Below are 22204 nucleotides of genomic sequence, written 5' to 3'. Positions count from 1 at the left end.
CTTCCAACTAAAAAAAAAAAAAAATGGCCATTCCTCTTCTATTAAAAATGATATCCCATATTGTTTGGCCAAATCAAAATCTGATGAATTTCAGATACAATATTCTTGTTCAACCTCGACGTCTTCCATTGTGAGGGAAGTATTCCATAGTTTTCAGTGGATTGTGGTGTTACTCCATACTGACAATATGACCAAACCACTTCAGCTTGTAAGCTTTAAACACCCCCTTCAACAAGAGGAGTCCTAGGACTAGTTTTTCCTTTATTCCCTTAGTTAGGATGCAGTCTCTTCTTGTTCTTCACAGTTCTTTTGAGAAACCTCATTTCTGCAGCTGTCCCTATACTTTCTTGTAAATATTCAGATATAAGAGTACAGGCAAGTACACTGACTTAAAGAAGAGGAGTTTCATGTTTTCTGCTAACTACTTGCTTCACAACCATAGCAAATCTGGTAGTAGACCGAGTTTGCCTTACTTATGCTGCATAGAATTTCTGAATCCACTTTCCCAGACCATTCCATAACTGTCCCAAGGTAGGCCAAATCTAAGCCTGCTCTTATTGGTCCGTTTACTGTAATTGGAACATCTTTGTGTTCCCTTCCTACCTGCAGGATCTTGCTCTCCCTGGTGCTGTTAAGGACACCTTTTCTAAGAAGCTCTTTGTACCATTTTGTCATGGTCTGTTGCAATACGATCCACAATAAGAACAATATCATCTTCATGTAGGAGAAACTGAATCATCACAGGAAATAGGTTATTAGTATTTATAAATTTTTTAAATATATGGCTGATATGTTTTGAAAACAAAATTTTTTGAAAGACAAAATTAAGATTAATGATAATTTGACTCGGTGGTTGAGTACACATGATGTAAGTACACGCTTTACATCAGGTTTCCCAAAGTGAGGTATGGGAAGAGTTAGATGGGGATATGCACCTTCATTAGGATTTACAAATAAAACAGAATTATTTATTCTTTGATGTGATGGTGTTTTGGATTTAGGTTTATTAACAGATATAGAATAAATTCAAAGATGTGTACACGTAAATCCACCTATGCATTTTTATCAAAACAAAAAAAATATATATAATATGGTTTCCTTAATATTAAAATTTTTTTTAAGGAATAACAAGTCGATTCGAAAGTAATCATATAACTTGAAGGCACCAGAACTAAAGCAAAAACTAACCCAATAGCTAAATTAACTTCAGTTATAATAGATTAATAATCAAAAAATTATTTGTTCATCAACTAGATAACTTTTTTAGTTATGAAGTATTAATGATTAAAATATTAATTCATTACAACTAAAGTTAATTTAACCATAGTTTTAGGTACAGCTAATTTTTCCCCCAACTCCTAAGACATATTCACTATTATCAATATAATATATACAATTTTATGGTTCTCTGATGTTCATTATTACTGATTCATAGTGTATTATTAGAAATGCATTAATCGTTTATTGTCCAGGTCTGGATGACACAATAATTCCTCAATAAATAAAACAATAATTAAAGTCTAAGGTATTGCTTTAATATCTAACTTATGAAAGGCTTTTGTAAATGTAGTTGAAAACTGAAGTCATACTAATTGAAATGATATAAGCATGTTAGTTAGCATAGGTAAAGGGAATTTTGCTAAAATTTTAGAAAACGAAATTATAATTATTTACAAATAGTAGAGTTATCTTTTTGCCCGCCCAGCTTGGTAGTTTATATAAAAAGGGGATAACAAATTTAGAAACAGAAATGTTTAGTAAATGTTATTTATACTGGGTTTAAGAGGATATGAAATTGTTTTCAATAATGATTAAATATTAACACAAAACAAAAATTAAATAGAACTAAAAGAATTATGGTGTTTTTATTTTATATATTCTAACTTACTTTAAATTGTGATTTCTACATTGTCACGAGTGATTTTGGTACTTTAGTAGAGGATAGACGAGAACAACCACGAGTGCTGTCAGTGGTGATAATGAGAAACACTTCACTGTAACCATTCTTATCGGTTCTAAATTTATTTTGTTAGTTATGTCTGGTTTACACGTTGTCAGTGGTATTATAAAGAATTTGTCTGGAAGATAATGATGGACAGCGCCTGGAATTTTATCTGTCCAGCACTTTACATACAGTCATATACAACAATCTGGGATGGGTGGAGATGTTTAATGTCAGAAAATGACCAAAACACAAGAAATATATGCTCTATAGCTAGAGAAGAAAGAAAAACATGGGTTTGATCCTGAATGAAAAGATTTTAGAAGCATCATAGATCTTCAGGTTGACTCATGAAAAACAGGTGATAGAAATGAATGAGGTAGAACAAGGAAAACCTGGAACAGTGAAATGGAAGAATTCTTGAAGGCCTAAGACTGGAATGGGATTTGGACAGAATGATCTGAAAGGTCATACAAAATTTAAGTGGTTCGAGTATAAAATCCCCAAAATTGAAAATTTTGAATGGAAAATCTCTCCCGCTACCCCCCCAAAAGTACTACTTTAATTAGATAGGAACTGTCAACTTCTGATCACTTCAATCGTTCAAGAGATAAACAAATCCCTCACAGATTCTTTTCAATTGAGATCAGACAAGAGCCATGGTGTAGATTTTTACTCCCAGGGAGGATGCAAGAAATTTTAGTAATCAGATATAATTAAAGTGTAAGTTTTTAATACCCCATATAAATTCTCATAAACTAGAACATAGACCTTACAAGAAGAAACCTTATCATTGTTTATCATATCTACCTCATATAGCACTTGTGGTTGCCCTTATCTACTGGAGATGGAGGCTGTGGATAATGTGAATTGGTGGCCATCTTGTGGCACAATGTTCTTTCTGTTAAGATAGTTACTGGTTGATATTTCATTTTAAATGCCAATTATTGCAACAAAATAGTTATGGTACAGACTACTACAACTACACTTGAATATGTGTGGTCAAGTTTAAACTATTATGGGAAAAATTTCATGGATCCATGGCTAACATGATAATGAACAGTTCTACCTAACAGAATGAACAGTTCTACCTAACAGAATGAACAGTTCTACCTAACAGAATGAACAGTTCTACCATGGTTTACATACTTTTTAGCCTCGGAAGCAATTGTCTCTTCTCTTTTGTTGTCCATTTGATTCACAAGAGACATCATGAAAACAAATATTTCTTACAAGTTTTTTTATTATTTATTCTTCAACTTGTTGCTATATATATTCAACATTTATATTCCTAATTTGTGATATACCTTTAATAAAATCAAAGTTGAAGATTCAGAATCGTTTTTAACTGAAAATAAATACAAAAACATAGTTACTTTTATGTCAGTACTGCACTTCACACCACTTGAATTTAACGATATTTAGAATATTTAAATTTTTTGTAAATAAAAATTTTAAATTAAATATTTTCCAAATGAATCAATATAATGTTGAGTAATATATAAATGAATTTTAATGCTCCTAATTTATATATTTACACTAATTATTGGCAAACACTTACCAATAATATACAATTTAATTAAATTACACTTTTCCTATTCCTATTCTTTTATAAAAATCAGTACCTACCATAAAACAAGTTGATAAGTCTTGATAAGTTACAGTCAGTTGTACTACTCATATCAGCTGATTCAAATGTATATATAGACAAGCTGGACTCAAATAAAGTCAGTGTTTAAGTAGCAACCGAGTTGGTTATTTCTCTCTCCCTTTTCTCTTTTTTTTTAGTCTTTTCGCTCTCAAACGTTTACTTATATAATCAAATATTTTCAATATTTTTGTGAGTCTACAATATAGCATTATTTAATGAAATAAAATCTTAAATTCTGATTATTTTTCTATCACTGTTCTATCAAGATTATATTCACTATTCATATTATAAACTACATTAAATAAATTGCAATATTTCTTAAATTTACTTAAATTTCTCAAACTAAGTAATCGGAAGATTAGAGCAAAAACTTATTACTAACAATAAAAATTAGGGTAAAACCAGATGTTCCTTCTGCTTGGTAGTAATAACATAAGTTAACAGACTGTGTTGAGGAACACAAAATTTTAAATAATTAAATAGTTCTAGCTAAACATAAAGTAATAAAACTTGGCAATTAAATATAGAAAATTGCCCAATTAATGTACAAATTAGTAGATATATTTCCTTAAAGCAATACAGGTGGATCCACTTGATTGGGATTTAATACGAGTTTAACCTGCTTTTATCAGTGATCAGATTAGGTCAGAGTTCAATCTAAAAATGTTTATATTTTAAGGAAGGGAAGATGCACCAGCGTACCAGGTGAATTCCTTAAACCTAATCGAAAATGTCAATCTAAATAACTTTAGTTGATATAATAAAAATTTTAAAATGCAACTTATTTTCCAATTATGGACATAATAATAAAAGTGTCAGTTGTATTTACATGTAATAGATAAAGTTTAAAAAAACAAAACAATTTTTTTACTTTCTGTGTGAGGCGTGTAACATCCCATTGGATCAATGATTCATTGTCAAAAAAATTTGATGACTCGGTCAGAAGGATTTTTCATGAATGCGGATGCAATACAGTTCGATTACAGAGAGAATGCCGCTAAAATGTCTCCTACCACTAATCAAACTCGACTCCATCCATCTGTTTACCATCAACTACATTTAGAAAATATGAGTCCCTACATTCATCATTACCATTTAATGAATTTGTTGAGGATTGAGACTGGATTTTGGGAAAGTTTTGAAGTCAATCCCAATACTCAAAGGCATTCTCTTGGTGGATGGACTGTAACTCTCAAAAGTGGCTAACCAGGGTGTTGGTGATGGAAGATTTTTCCTGATGCTAAGTCAAAAGACCCTATGACACCCAATGAATAAGTGAGCACTGAGAGAATGGAGCGGTTAGGATTTTTTGTGACTTGCTAGAATCACTTAGAAAAAACTGTTCACTCTTCAATTCATTTCAATAGCGGATTACCTATATTTAATTGAAAAAAATCAGGACAAACTATTTCCTCACAATAAAACGGTATGTCTTAAAAAGATCTAAAAAACACTTAAGGCGCACCATTGTATCAATGTTATCAACAGTTATAACTATTCATGTTCAACTTTATTCTTCATAAGAATTCAGAAAAACTTGGATTTCTTAGTTAATAATGATGGCTGTAGGTCGCTCAGCTGCTCTAATCTTCATATGCCAGATACATCATTTGATGGGCAAAATACATGTCCTTACCCTTCTCAATAAGTTTTTGTTAGATGACTCTATCTCATCTGGTCGCACCCCTGTCGTGAGTGTTAAGCAGATCTTGGGCATCCTGGATGATATCATCCTCCCATCTAAGCCGAATGCTGCCTCTTCCTCTTGTTCAGTAAAGCATTATGTTAATCGAATTTCTTGGAATATCATCTTCCAGCATTCAGGCATTGTGGCAATTTTCTGGCTGTTGACTATAGTTTACAAAATTACTGACTTATCATTGGACATTATAAAATACATGCAATAAAAAGAACAGCAATATAAATTTGTGAACACAATTTTGTAGCAATGATTAATAGTTTTTATTTTGTCTTGCTGAGCTCATGAAGCTCTGTTTCAGTGTTGTATCAGTAGTTTATTGTGTTCTTAACTAAATTTTATATTAGGTCACTTTATCCCAATCAAGTGAAGTCCATCTTTCTTTCTAGATACCGCTGTTGTAATATATTGTTTTCTTGTAAATCACTGATGTTTGATCCCAATAAAGTGCTAAACATAGGGTTACCACCTGCCCTGTATTTTTACACACCTATACACATAAATTGCCAGATTTACCTCTCTCCTCTCCCATACTTCCAGTCACACTTTTTATCCCATATTTTTTTTTTTATTATGAAGGTGGCAACACTGACAAAAGATTTCATTATTTGAATTAACTTGATATTGTTTCATGGAAAATGTGCTAATTATTTAGTTTCCTGATAAGGGTGATTCTAACGTAGTTCCTTTCTAATGAAATTTTAAAGAAAATAGTAGCTAATAAGAAAATATTTAAAATGTTAAACTAATAAAAATTGCCCATTAAATGTACAAACTAGAAGATAGATATACTTCATAAACAAATAGGAGTTTGAAAATGTTTGATAACTAAAAACACAATAGTATATTGTGAGAACATGTTATTTTTACGAAACATTTCCTACAGGTCTGGTAGTTTCAATAGGGAAATTAGTTATTAATAGTTAAATGATAAATTTGTAATTGTATTAATCATAATTAAAAAATATTGTCAAATATGTCTAGTTGCCTTGGCATTATGAATTAATAATGTAATGCTGTAAGTAATTCAATTGAATTCTTTATGATTTTTTTTTAAATTTCTTAACCGTTTCTTAGAAATAGTATTACAACTTGAGAAAAAATGAAAATTAAATAGTGAGTTAGACAGTAGTATCTAGTCTAAAAAATATAAATGGTTTTGAAAAAAAAAATAGTCTGTATAAAAAAAAAGCACAAATCTAATGCACAAAAAATACACCATGTTATATTAAATTTTATAAACTAATTATATTAGTGAAATATTTAGTAAGAAATATAATTTTATATGTCTTCCATTATAATGTATAAATGTTATATTAGTCTTTCAAATTAAAATTGTTTTAAATTCATCCATTTTATATTTCTTTACTAGACCTATAACTAATAGTATGATTATTATTAAGGTTAAAACCCAATTAGTTCAGTTTTTACAATGGACTAGTTATTGAATATATTTTAAAAACAAAAAGTAATTTGTCGTAAAAAGGTCATGTGTGGTAAGCAACCATAAAACAGGATTCTTTGTTAATAATTTTCTTTCATTCCCCGTCCACCAATCAATGCTGCAATCCAGGGTTTCAGCAACTGTTGATCAGGAATTCTTTCATTTATTTTTATCTATTCATTATTTCTGTTTTGGTAAATTTTTATAGGAAAAAATAATTCTGTGGTGCAGCTCAGAGTTCACTAGGTCAATTACTTTACTCTGATATATTGGCTCCTTGTCTGCTTAGGTATCCATTTGACTGTCAAGCCCTCCTGGTCCACGACAGGTTTGGACCTTTTCTCCAGTCCAGCCTTTGAGGTCCACTTCAGTCCTGGACAACTCAGTTTCCTTAAATGGTGGTTTGCTGATGTCAGGTGGTTAAACCCTTCTTAAGTGCATTAGGCTCACCACATTCTTCTACCTATAGGTGAATTCACTAAAAGAAGAATATTTAACTCTCCATCAAATGGAGGTAATCCAACTAGGTAAGGGTGAAAAACAGGAGTTTTCCTTGACAATTTGGCTCGGTATCTTTCCATGGTGGTGGAGTATACCACTATATATTCCACTGTCTCTGGGGTTAATCTCGTACCCTTTTTAAATAGCTTCTTCTTGAATACTTTATGTCCTATCAGAGTTTATGAGACCCAATAGTGAGGGAGAAACCATTTTCCCATCAATTTTGATTAAATGGTGGGAAAGATTTCCTCAATGTGGATCATTTCTGCCTCGACAATCTTCCATGGAATCCGCTAAACTCTCTGATGATTTCCTTCCATTGATTATGTTTCTGATTTTATGTTGGATCCCTTCTAGTAGCATCTCCAGCCCCTATCTCTTCATCTTACTTCAGAGTACCTTGCCAGCAACACTCCAACTCGTGGGACACCATTCTGAATGTCCTCATGACCCTCAGCAGAGCTAGTTTCTTCTTCACCCACTGCATGAGGTTCAGCTCCACCCAGAGGATGCATGCCTCCAAATAACCAAGTCTACACCTTTGTAAATGGTCATACTTAAGCGGTATCTGAGACCCTAGAAAGCATCCCCTATTCCCAACATTCTATTCAGTGACCAGATCACCTAACCCCTCAGGTATTCTTGATGAGGAGTTGATATCAATGACTGTGATAATTATTAGAAGTAATAATTTATCAAACATTGCCTCTATATTTAAAAAATTATATTTTCCTAACCAAAATTCAGGCTGTTTAAATATTCATTCCTTCCCCCACAACCTACCATATATCCTACCCGTAAAAGATGTATATAGGAGGATTTGTAATAAAAAGAAAAACACAATTGTTATTTTATTATTAACACAAACACACTTGATCTGATTTTACTCTCAACATTTATTTAAAAAAATTATCCGTTTTGGCCCTCAGGCCATTTTCAAGGAGACAACCTTAAATATTTATATCATATATTCTCTAAAATGTTTCCTGCAGGCTAATTGCATATGTCATACAAAACTTTTTATAATGTAAATTGACTCTATTTACTCTTACTACCATCATTCACAACATTTTTGACTTTACAACTGTACTGAATGATGTTAGAAAGAGTAAATAGAGACAATAATTTATGTTAAAAAGTTTTAATATTTAAGGTTGCCTCCTTGAAAATGGCCTGAGGGCCGAAACAGGAGAGTTTTTGAAATAAATCTTAAAGTAAAATTTCATCAAGTGTGTTTGTGTTAAGAATAAAATAAACCACTTTTAAACAACCAATATAATAAATCATTAATCTACAATTGTTATTTTTCAAAAATAAGTCTGATGAGTTAAGGATATTCTAGATAAAAAATACATTTGCGATATTTCTAAATTAAACAACAGTTGATCTTCTGCCCCAAGTAACTGAAAAATATTTGGAACACAGCCTGAATATTCAGGACTATCCTGAGAAATTTGGAACAGATGCTTCCCATACTTTAACTGTATGGTATTAGAATTTAGAATTTTATTTGACTGCATGCTGTTATCTTTAGGTATTCGAAAAACTTAATTCAACATCACTAGGAAAAAATTGTTAGTAATTAAAAGTTTTATTTTTTACTCTAACCGTCAATATTATTATTTTGTCATTATCAGTGTTTTGGTTCAGAGTTATATTAGTTTTATTATAATGTTATATTAGTTTTCTTCAAATTCTTATGGTTTGCTAGTGATTCTTAATTTTTTAGTTGCAGTATAAAAGATCTTTATTTTATTCAATAATTCCTTAATAGCTTTTGTCTAATTGACTTGGATATTTCTATTCCTGACATGTTTTTGAAATATATTTTTAAAATAAATAGTAAATGGTTATAATTCTGTAACTATGAAAAGATGTGATATCAGAAGTTATATGAGAAAAAATTGAAAATAATCAAAATTTGTTAGTGTATAACAGGATATCTTGATTTTTCCATTCCAGATAAATTACATTAATAAATATTAGGACAAGTACAAGTCAAAATAAAATGATGACCAATTAAACTTTCATACCTCCATATCTTGGCTATTTATGGAGGGAACTTGAATTGAAATTGAAGAGAACTTGAAGACTTGTGATGATTTATCTGTCATTCATGATATAGTAACCCATAGTATAATTATTTAAGCTGTTTTTAATAATAACTCGTAACCATTAATACAATTACTCTTACTATAATATAAAATAATAAAACCATTAATATAATTAATAAACTCATAATCATTAATAATATTATTAATATTCTGAGCAAAATAGATTAGGAGTGAAGGACTGCTAGCTTTCCAAGCTGAAAGATCCAAGTTTGAATTATGATTGGTACACAAAATTTTATTTCAGCAGAACATTAGGGGGTTTTGTGGTTGTTTGAATTGAGAATTATGGTTTAACATAATCTTCCTTGATCCAATAAATAACATAATCTTACTCTTTGAATAGATTTTAGTTAAATTTTTAGAACAAATGAATATGTTTTGGGTTTAATTGGCCTATAGCCACTGCCGTCATGACAGTTTTCACAGACACATTAAGTCCAACAAGATAGGTGATAGCACTTGTAGCAGCAGTGAATCTACTATCACAATGAAGCCCACTTTTATGGTCATACTTTATTACAGTCACGGTCCTGCCATGGTAAAAATTATGATAGTTACCAATAACAGCATATACTGTTGTGGCAGTGTACTACCATCATCAGGTCTGGTGAGATAGCTGTTAGTATCTGTTGCGGGAGAGTAGTGTCCCGTTAAGAGTAGTTTATACCATCAAAATTTATATTGTTCAATTTTTTTTTTTTTTAATCTTTACTGTTAAAGATTTTAAAAAATGTATTGTACTACAAAGAAATAATCTATTTTTTTTTAAACTCTATTCAATGTCTTGAGGAATAGAAGATGGACTCTGTTTTTCCTTTTACAAGCTTCAAAAACTGTAAGCAGCTAATACAGTGATAATTAAATTCTCCTTCTATCAAAATAGTACATTCAGAATGTGTAACATTTCTACAGTTTGTTTGACAGCAATGTTTTTATCCGAAAATCTTTGAAATAACAATGAGACGTGTCATTTTCTGTTCCCTTCATGCCAGAGAACTTTTATTTTTTAACACTTCGATATGTTGAAAATAGTAGAAAAGGTAACTGTTCGGTTTAGTTTTTCGCATCAAAATATTACATCTATTACCAAAATTTGACCAAATTTAAAAATGTGAGGTAATTACATAAAACATTTATTTTTAGATGATAAGAATAATTTTTCAAACACTTGTCATATAGTTTTAGAAAATAAAGAATATTACAAATTAAAAAGTAAAAGAATACTTTACCAATCAAGATACTTATTGAGTTAACAAGCTTGAAATGATGTCAAATTCAGTATAAGACACTGTAAAAAAATTACAATTTAAGGCTTTCAAAATTTTTTTTCATACAAAAAATTGAACAAAAACAACATAAGTAGAAAAAGACTAAAACAGTTATATCTACCAAATTTATTTTTTTTAGAATTAACAGATTTGAAAAAAGGCTTAAAACTGTTGATTATTTGATTTGGCCTTTTAAAGAATAATCCATATACATTTCATATATTTGTTTTACATACTTATTTGCAAATTTTAAATTTACATTACTTTACTTTCCTCCACCCTTCATTTGGTCACACTCCTTGTTACATATATATATATTTAGAGAAGGTACCCTGTCTCTGCTATACCTATTGATAAACCGTACCAATGTAGACTAAAGCATTTTGTTGAGGGCACACAAAACATCAAATATATAGGAGTTAACAATTATTTTTTCTTGGTAGATAACAGAGGTTCATCATTGAAAATAATAAACTAAAATGGGTATAATCTACAGTCCCTTGGCATGTAGACTGTATAAGACATGAAACTTTTAAGTTACAAAATATAGCCAATAGAAACGAATAGTGAATGTTGCCAGTAACAAACGTGTTAAACCTACTCCCCCTACCTCACTCAAATGGTCAATATCGAATTTCATCAATATATTAGCCATATCAGTGTTTTATTATAACAATATTAAAATATATGGAATATATATCAGCAGCATTGATTCTGTAATCCTAGGAGAGATTTAGTGATTTTGCAATTTTCCTACCTCAAGCGGAGAGAAGCTTATTTTGTCTATCCATCTTCCAATCCAGTCAATAAGTGATCAAAAGGGATATAAAGGAGAACATGAGGCCTTCCCTTAGCATTTTATTTTAGGAATTAATTAAGGCTACATATTTAAGCTGAATCCATACGCTTGCTACTTGTCGCAAGTTTAAAATACCTACAAATGCTTGGTAAAAAAATAAACTAACAAACGTCGGTATTCACCGCTTGTGTGTTCCAGAGAGGCAAACATGGTGGCCTTGGCCTTATATTCACTATTACCTTTGTTTACAATACTTCCATTATAAAAAGGAAAAAATATAAATGATGAAATGGAAAGAATAGTAAATATTGGCAAAGAAGGTGGTAGATTATAAAAATTCAAAGAAATGGTACTATTTGACCTATAAGTTCAAGTTCAGCTCTAGAATTTTTATCTGATAATAATGTTAAATATTGTTAATTTAATTACCCAGATATATAATATCTTTATAAATGTATACTTCTGCTATGTTAAAACAAAAATAAAAGCTAAAGTTAACTTAAAAGTTTCACAACATAGATAAAATTTTACAATATTGATAAAATTTTAAAACCTGGGCTGTCCGCAGCTCAGATGGTTAGGTCTAGGTCTATCCTTCTGAAATATGCAGGCGGTGCCAGTTCGAATTCGGCCTGTGGGCATTGACTTTTTTTATTAAGCGGTGGTCCAACAAAATGAAAAAAACTTGACCCCCACCATGGTTAATGTTAATATAGGTCGGTCACCTAGGCAAACATTACCTTCACTGTGGATTGCCTTAAAAAAAAAAAAACCCTTAAACTAGAGTTAATCATTTGACTCTGATGGTTGGGACGTAATTCACTAATTAATAAAAGCACAAATATTTCTCAGTAGTCAGTTCTAAATCAACAACTATTTATTGATTTTAATTATTTATTAAGTTTAATATAAAAAGAAACAAAATGGAAGAGAGGTAGACTGAAAGGAAATGTAACTAATAGCAAAGAAGATGGTAGATAATAAAAATCCAAAAATTATATTACACAACCTTTAGTAAATTTAACTTCCGTTATAGTATTTTAATAAGGTACTTATTAATTTAATTACCCAGACATATAATGTTCCTAAAATGAATATTTTTGCAACAATAACCCGCTAAAGTTAATTGACAAGATTTAAAACATTGTATTCACACCCAATTGATAGAATTTTAAAACACGTAATCTCAAACTATAGTTAATTATTGATTAACTATTTTTGGGAAAGCTCTTTAATTTAATAAAATAGGGAGAGCAACAATATTTATTCGTTAGCAGTTCTCAAATAATACTAATAGAGCACAGATGTGTGGATGTAGCACAAGCTTGTTCAAACAGCTTTTGATTTATTTCCAAAAACAGACACCTAACATGTTGGCCACAAATTCAGACCAACTTGTACCAACCTAAACAAATAACCCATCCACATAATTGTACAAATTTGCCATAGTTCATCAAATGTATAGCAGCACTTTAACACTAATAACAAAATACTTTAGTAAACTATATTTACTACTTAAAAAAATAGTGATTACAGTTGATCTCAATAGCTGTTCCCAGACGTGGCGACAAACTATGTATCCATAGATCGAATGAAGTCTGTTCAAAAGAGCTTTGATGAATCATTCTAATTTTGTTAAGAAAGGTTTGCTTCCCATTTTTAATCAACATACTTCGAAACATCTGATAATAATATTCTGCATGTCAATAGATAAGATCATTTTTTTAAATAGTCTGTCCATTTGTCAATTAGTTAAATTAAACTCAAAATATTGAATATAAAATTGAATTGACAAGCTCATTTTACTAACATACTACACATTGTAAAATGATTAAAAAACAACATACTTACTTTGGCATACAATTTAAAGTATTACACAGGTACTTTTTTTTTTATTCAATAAGAACCTGTATCTAAGTCATTATCATTATGGAAATATTGTAAAAATAATATCTCCATGCTACTTTTGCAACAACTTAATTAACAAATATTTGAACTTGTTACAGGCCATCTTATTACTATAATTCAGAGTTTATCATACTAAAAGTTCTGAGATTTAAAAAAGAAGTACATTGATTTGTGAAAGGAAAGATTTCTATAAAATCTAAGGTCCATTTATGATTACTGAAATCACACCAGTTTCTCAATATACCGTGAAGTAGTAGAAGAATGTGTGCACCCAAAAGACACTTTTAAGATAAAACCAGAATTAGCATTCCACGTTAATTTGAAAAAATTGTGATTAATCTTTTAGTCATAACTAGCCCCTCAGGCTACCAATAGCAGATCATAATAAACCTGTCGCTATAATTAGGAAATGGTAAAAATAAATTAAAGAAAAAAAAAGTCTCAGATTACAAAAATTTGATGTATGAAGGGTGATATTGTAGCACTGAATTTCTGAAAATTATCCCACCCTGGCCAGAATAGGGTAGTAACCTGTAGGATAACCTCCTTCCTTTCCCCATCTGTATGTCCAGGTAAAACAAATAAAAAAGGTAAGAGAAAGCTAAAATAAAAATAATTATAGGAGAAAATGGTAAGGGTGGCTGTCTAAAATAAACATAACACATTACAAATCTTAAATTTATGTTGAATTTTCTTCAGCTAAATCACCACCTCAACATAATCAGGCTTTTAATTCATTATTTTTTGTAATTTCTACAGACTTCTTTTTTCTTTTAACTTCTTTTTTATGTAACGGTTATATCAACCATGTAAGGCCCACCAGGCTGATGTGGTATAAAATAAATAAAAAACTTTTTTTAATAAATAATTCAATTTTTATCCATTTTTGTCTCAACACATTTTATTTTTGTTATAAGTCCGATGTTTCGGCCAATCCCGCCATCCTCAGGGACATCTTAATACAATTGGAAATAAAAATATTTTAAAACTCTCAACTTCATGCAGGCTATTCTGCCCAGGTCACAACAATAATTTCTAAATAGTCAACTTTTACATAACACCAAAAATAAAAATTCATCTATCACAGTCACTTATTAAAATAGAATAGCCTGCATGAAGTTGAGAGTTTTAAAATATTTTTATTTCCAATTGTATTAAGATGTCCCTGAGGATGGCTGGATAGGCCGAAACGTCGGACTTATAACAAAAATAAAATGTGTTGAAACAAAAATGGATTAAAATTGAATTATTTATTTAAACAAAATTAACCAGTGTTAGTTAAGATTATAAATAAAAAAACGTCTTTTTCGAATGTTTCTCACTCTCAAAATATTTCTTCCTTTAATATAACTCACTTTCATTCTATCTTTTTATATTATTTCTATCTATTATTATTTGTTCTATCTATTTCATAGTTGATAAATCTAATTAGAAATAATCTGCATGTCCCAAACAAAAATTGAAGAAAAAAATAGTTATTTCAACAAGAGGGAAGTTAATGGGGAGGAATTGGAGGGGCAATAATATAAGTGCAGAAAAGAAATGATTTAACACTTATGATTTGGAGGAAACGTAATAAAAATAAACTTCATTCAACTAATTCAATACTAATATAATACATTTAATAAGATAAATTATTGCAACACCAGTCAAAGCCGAAATGGCAACATTTTTAACATTTGCTCATTTTTTTTTTTTTTTTTTGAGCTTTGCTCATTCAATTAAATACACATCATCATCACTTAAGCTGTACTACCTTCTAACTCAAAAAAATCAATAGTAAGATTTTAATACTTTGAAAATAATGGAAAATTAGCTCATCATTTTATATGATACCATAATTTTTCTGACTTTGAGAATTCCTTCAAGATACTTGCTATAAAGTTTTTTCAGAGTTATAAAGTATGACAGCTTTAGCGAAAATATATTGTTTAAAACCAATTATTAAAGGTATCTCATTTTCATGCAAAATTGACTTATTGATCTAAGCTGAAAATATAAGTGTGCACAATGAGTGAATCCTGACATGCTTATGCTGTCCTAACGATATGAAATAAGTAAAGGTTTATTTGCTTGAGTAACTTGCCTAATTAATGTTTTTTTATGTATGTCAGCAGTACAATGTTTCTATATTTTTATTTTTTTTTCAGGAAGCTTAATCCAGTTATCATCAGAAAAATCCAAATCAAGTAGAAGTAAAGCTAAAATGAAGTCAGAAAAGGAATCTATTAGGCAGTGTTTTCTCTTTTCCAACCATCTTATTTTAGCAACAAGGTAAGCTGTTCAATATTGTATAACCAATCAATATCATATCTTTCACTCACCTCAACAGGGTTTAGTTTATTTATTGTAAAAAAAACAACTTTTTTTTACTACTTAGTAAGTTTGTTTTGTAAATGTTTAGAGGAAGTTAGGTGATACAATTGTTATGTGAATAAACAAATTCAATGATAAAATAAGTAATATCAGACTATTTTTTTATTATTATTATTTATGTGCATGATTTAAATGACTTAATAAATAAAAATTTCAGTTTAAGACAATCTAAATTTATTCCTTTAAAGGTTGATAGTGGCAGTAAAAACCATTACAACTTACCTGACTTATAAGGAAAGATTCTTAAAAATATGAAGAAAATAATTGATTGTTACCAAATGGTGTGTTAGGCACATGGACATAACAGCAGCTGTGGAATAGACAGCCATAATTTGTTGTAGAAAATTAGTACTATTATTTTATTTGTAAATAAAACAGTAGCTGGCGACACTGCTCTCTGACAGGAAACCTTTATTGGGGTCAGTCAGTTGTGGCGTCTGGAAACATATACTCTTTGCCTTTGTTTATAAAACCCTCCCTTAAATTCCACAATGAACTGGTAGCAGAGCATGGTTTAGTGCGTAAAAGGGTTAAGTGACGAAAATAATTTACGTATATTGATGGATATGTAAGCTTTGTGATTTTGTTTGGGATTAATCGCCGAAATAAACACAAAGGACAATGGATGCCACAGTATTCAACATTGGAAAGCTTGCTGCAAAAAATTACGAGATCTAGTTGAAGAAAATCGAAGCATATTTGGAAGCAAAAAGGAATATATGAAGAAATTTTAGAAATAGATCCACCAACTGAAGAAGATGCAGCTTGGAAAAGAAAAAACAATCAGGTACTCTCTAATATTATTTTAACGTTAGTGATGAGGATACTGTCAATCAGAGGTGAAAAGAGTGCGAAAAAGGTTGGGGAAAATTGAGAGAAAGGTCTGAGGGCGTTCCAGAGGGGAAAGTGATTGATTTAATTTTTGACCTTGCCAAAATTAGGAGTGATGAAACATTGGATGAATATCTTATGAGGTTTCAATGTTCAGTTCAAGAAATAGCTCAACTGGGTAAATTCTACTACCTTATTATGATCCTGTTGTTATCACTATTTTGGTAAAAATGAATATTAAATTCAGTGAAGTAAGGCAAATCCTTTAATCATTTGAGAGAAGGACTAACCTTAGTAGGAATGAACAAACATCAAAGACAGATCATAAAAAGTCAAAATTCTGTCTAAAAGCCTGTTTTATTTGCAAAAAAAAAAACAGGTCACCTTAAAATGGAATGCTAGTTTAACAAAGAAAACAATAGACGACGCAGGAGAAATGGACCCACAAAAATCGGATGCACAAAAGCCTCAACTAAGAATACATCATAGAGCATCTTTGGCTAAAACAGTGAAAATAGAAATTTGGTTGAGGAAGGATCTGAAGAAACAAAAGAAGATGGAAGGGGTATCAATAAAATTGATCAAGGAAAAATTAAAATGAAGACACATAGCAAAGGTGGTATAAACAACCCCGATTTTCAGGATGTTTTAGTTGTTCCAGAGTTATGTGGTGATCTGATGTCTGTGACCAAGTTAATTAAAAAAGGGAATAAAGTCATGCATCCAAATATTGCTAAACCTCCTGTTGAACCAAATGTTCTTAATGACATTAGAGAGTATTTTGGTGAACATCATAATCCTGACTATGAAAAGTTTAGATGCAGTCGAAAGACGAGAAACCCAAATCATCTACAAAAGATAGAAGACCAGTTGGGGATGTTTGAACCGAGGACTCGATGAACTGTTTGTGAAGCATTAAATCAGTACAGGTGTAATTGGAGTGTGTGTAATAAAAGTAATAAATAAAAAAATGTATAAATAAAAATAAGCAAAGTAATAAATAAAAGGAAATAATAATACAAATTTTAGGTAGGAAATTGTTGTAGAAAATTGGTATTATTATTTGATTTGTAAATAAAACAGTAGATGGTGACACTACTCCCTGATAGGAAACCTTTATTGGGGTCAGTCAGTTGTAGCGTCTATTTAAGGAAACGTACACTCTTTGACTTTGTTTATAAAACCCTCCCTTAAATTCCACAACACAATTAACAACAAAATAAACCGAATTTATCTCAAATAATAAAGTTTAATACATCAGAAGGTACAACTATTTCACTGGTATTATGGTCTCTTGGTAATATTTTGTACTTGAGAACTTTCATTGATGCATATATCATTATCCTCTAATCTCATTTGACATTAGATTAATTTGAAAATAATTATTTTTACACACCAAATGATGTGTTTGGCATACATATATATATAGGATGAGCTAAAGGGAATTAGAGCCATGATTAAAAACAAAGAAAATTATTTTTCTAGTCTCTCTCCAAGAATAAGCCTCAAATTCCATAGGTACAATGGTCTCCCATAACAAATAGCAAGTGTATTAAAATCATTAATAATCTAAAGGAAAATGATTTTCCACAGCTAGTAGTGAAAGAAAACTATCAACATTTTGTGGACTTCATATAAGAGTAGAAAACTTAATGAAGAGTAGAGTATAGAACCAGATGAATGGATGCTGGTGATATACCTGGGATACTACTGGACCACTGCAGGTATTAAGAAGATGGTGTCGATCTGGGACCAGAATAAGTAAAGATTATACTTGATGTAAAGCCTGGAAACTCAATATAGCTGAAAGAAAAGGAAGGAAAAAACATTTCCAAAAATTAATTCTATTTATAATAAGGTTAGCTCTAAAATCGTTACTAAGCTAAAAGCTGTTACTAAACATGAACACAAAATTAGTTAACAAAATTTTAATGTAAAATTTTTGCAACCAGTTTTAAGACCAAAACAATACCACAATGTAGCCATAAACAGTCACTGCTTGTTAAATTGAACTTTGAAAAATCATTAAATACTGAATTACTGTCCAATTATTGTAGATCTCATTTCATTAGGGCAATGACAATTAATTTTAGTAAAATGGAAAAATTTACTTAATCGCTTGATACTATAATAGTAGTTATTCAAAATGTACTCACCTGTTATTTTCTTTTTTGGTCAGATTTTGAGAAAGGAATAAGAATGAAAGTGCGGGTCACTGTTAGAATTTAAGGCCTTCCATATTTCAGGACCCCTTAAATCTTTAACAATTTTTTAATTCTGTTATAACATAGTATAAGAATATAATATGATAATTGTTTTAATTAATTCATCATATCTTTTGGAAGGTATGTTTCTTGAAATTTGTATTCAGAAAAAAGTAATGTATTATAACCAATATAAATATATAATAATTCTAGAAAATCATTTTATTCAAGTGGGACTTCAAAATACTCCATTATTTGAGAATCTCCTCTGTGTGCCTGAGAATTTTCGTAATTGGAAAATGTAAAATACTATTTCTAAGTTTTTGTCAAGCCCATATCAATAAAACTATACTATGTAAATATATTTACTTAATCTTTTAAAAATAAATGAAGTAAATTTATATAGAGTGTTTTATAAAAACCCCACAAAATAAAGCAATTATTTTTTATGATTTAATAATATTTGAAATTTTACAGGACATCCGGTGGACGTTTACATCTTGTTCCAGAGATTGGGAAAGTTCCACTTGCTGACGCCACTCTCATCGAAGATCCATCAGAAAATGGTTTGAATGACGATGATGGTACACAAAACATGAGTGATTATTTTGATTTTGGCTCATCTAACTAGGATGTCTTTGTCAAAGAAAGACAAATCCTCTTTTCTATATTTTTTAAAATTTAATTGTCACTGGTAAAATTTTAAGTATTTAAGACTTTAATATCTAAAAAAATGGTTTGTGAACATTTTTTGAGCCTTTAGAAAAATTTTTAACTAGCATCCCTCATCGTGGCTTCGTCCACTTGAAAAAATAACTTCACAGTACTTCTTAATAGGTTATATTTCAAATTTCGGCTCCCTTGCTATTAAAATGATTTGTTGGTTAGGATTTCCTCCTTTTTTTTTTCTCTATGCCATATAGTCATGGCTCTTCTGCCGTAAAACTTCTGACACCCCAATGAAGCTTGGGGAATATCAACCTAATTATGATATTATAGTGAATCTACTGCCATGGGAATAAATTTGTATCATTTTTTCTAGATTGATATTCATGGTTACTTCTCCATCCCAATGGTTCATAGCTTAATGTCATAAAGCTTACAGCCTTCCTTAATAAATGGTCGATCTAAAATTTTTTTTTCAAACCACATGGTAGTCATGAAATAAAAACATTTAACGAACTCTTCCACTTTATGTATCAGTAGATTTTATTATTTCTAAAATTTCCGGGCAGTAAGTAGATGTGACAGTAAGTAGATGTGACAGTAAGTAGATGTGACAGTAAGTATGACGTGGTTAAGATTGCTTCAGTAGTTTTTGCAGTTAGTGGCTAAAACCAAAAATAGGCTGTGCTTTTATATAATAGTATGATTTACAAGTATGCTGCCTTGGAATCTATAAATACTGACAATCATCAGAAAAATCATGTATTGATTATGAAATTTTTATCTCATATTCTAAAAATTAAGTCGCTGTTTCAAATAGGCTAAATGTATAGGCTGAAAAAAGTGATAGTCTGAAGAACCACTTTGGTCAATCCAGAGAGAAAACTGGCTTCTTACAATAATGATAGTTCTGGTTCAAATCTAGCTTACTAGCTAGATTAATTTGTTTTAATACTGCAATCATTCTTCATTTGTTCATTATTTCACAAAGTTCTTCAAACTGAGGCAAACATTATAGATAGTTGATAGGTTGATTGAAGGTAATAGCTGGATGGACTGTGGTTATGTATTATTGTTGCTTCCTCACACCACCACCAGGTATGTTAGGGAAGTATTCATCCAGGTAATAAAAAGTATTTGTATCCTTAGATCAAACATTTTCACTCGCATTTTAGGTTTTAGACATCAACGAATAAATTTAGTTCCATATCTGTCTACAATCAAATTTGTGTACAAGTATAATTGATCAAACTGACAATCTGGTTTTGCACAGCATGTTTTATATTGTGTAGGTTGGTCCCATATCAATCTTATCAGATTCTGTTGACTACTTTTGCTGATACATGAGATTATTTTCCTTGACATACCTATATTTTGAAAACAGCTAGTTTGATTTGGCCCAAATTTGGAGGAAAGTTGGGGAGTAGTATGAAATGCGAATAATATAAATTTTATTAGATTCTGTCAACCAATTATGCTTACAGGTGAAAAACTCCTAATCAGATACACCTGTATTTAAATAATAGCTAATCCCATAGATTTTATTTTCAAATGATAAATCATAAACCTATAAATATAGGTAATTACAGACGAAATAGAAATATAATATTAATTTTTATTACAAACAATTTTCAGAATATAAAATAAGGAGATAAAAAATAAAAGAAAAAATTGTGAGGAAGCTGTACTCGCATAAACTCTTCACAGACTTTTATACTTATTAATGCTTCATATGTGAAAAAGTACCTCATAGCTTATTTCAGCCAATACCTTTTTTAATTTAGTTAAGAATTAGTTATACATGCATACATACATACATATATATACACACACATATATATATAATTGACCGTACAATTTCAAATAAACTATAAGGTTAAAAAAGTACAGGGGATGTAATAAAAAGGCAAAAACAGAAAAGTAGATATGGGAAAACAAAATTTAACAAACTAAAAGACGGAAAATAACGAAGTTGAGATTAAATAATGGTTGTGATAGAATAAATAAAATAAAATTAATAATGATAGTAATAAATGAGTAAAAATTATAAAAATAAAATTAATAATGGTAGTAATAAATGATAATAAATGAGAATTTTATTTAAATTTTACAATATAACAGACTCTTTTCTCAGAGCGGATTCCTAGACAATCAGAAACAGACACTTTACTAATAATAACACTTAATCTTAATTAATAGCTATTCTTTCTACAAATACAATAAATTTCAGTTAGAAACAAAACTAACCAATCACACAATCTTCTTTTGATGGTTTATGACTGTTGACATCTTCTTGTCTATGACGCTATCCAACTCCTAACAATGGCTTCCAGTCCTTCCCGCTTCTCGACGAACTGAGGTCTTCTCCCCAAGCCAGCAAAATCAAGAGTGCCCGTTTCCTCTCCTCTATCTTCAATGTTTACTGATAAATTCAAAAATAATCGATTGTAGTACAACTTTACTTGCTATGATTTGTGATGCAAAGTGTCTAATGACAATTGTTATGTTCTTCTATTTCTTCTTTGATTATTATTTTTCTATAATTACTGTATAGAAACAACAAAAGTTGAAAAACTTCAATCCATCTCAACACAAACAACCCAACGAACACTTCAGAAGGACGCGCACTGCCATCTTTCTTGTTTTGAACAGCGTATTTATTTTAGACAAAGAAAACTGGTTAGCTTGCTTTTTGATTTAAAATAACAAACAAACAATACTGAAACAATATACATAAAATAAAAACGTAATTAAAATCATTTATCTATAAATATCAATTATTTATTAAAAAAGAGGATATT

The 22204-nt window shown here is 30.1% G+C and overlaps 1 protein-coding gene across 7 annotated transcripts in view; it reads left to right on the top strand.

Moving 5' to 3' along the window:
* LOC106690118 (ras-specific guanine nucleotide-releasing factor 2) overlaps positions 1 to 22204 on the top strand; it is a gene marked incomplete at its 5' end in the record, with an annotated part of 95505 nt that overhangs the window by 14522 nt on the left and 58779 nt on the right. For 5 of the 7 annotated variants that reach the window (XM_067045095.1, XM_067045094.1, XM_024362522.1 and 2 more), the window contains 2 exon segments: positions 15477 to 15600; positions 19215 to 19336. In XM_067045095.1, the coding sequence (XP_066901196.1) occupies positions 15477 to 15600; positions 19215 to 19336 (246 nt within the window). 7 annotated transcript variants of the gene reach the window in all.

The sequence above is a fragment of the Halyomorpha halys genome, unplaced genomic scaffold, assembly GCF_000696795.3.
Source record: "Halyomorpha halys isolate HHAL.00 unplaced genomic scaffold, Hhal_1.1 Scaffold1582.1, whole genome shotgun sequence".
Lineage (NCBI taxonomy): Eukaryota > Metazoa > Arthropoda > Insecta > Hemiptera > Pentatomidae > Halyomorpha > Halyomorpha halys.
The sequence above is the reverse complement of the archived record's forward strand: the minus strand, read 5'-3'. Positions and strand labels throughout refer to the sequence as shown.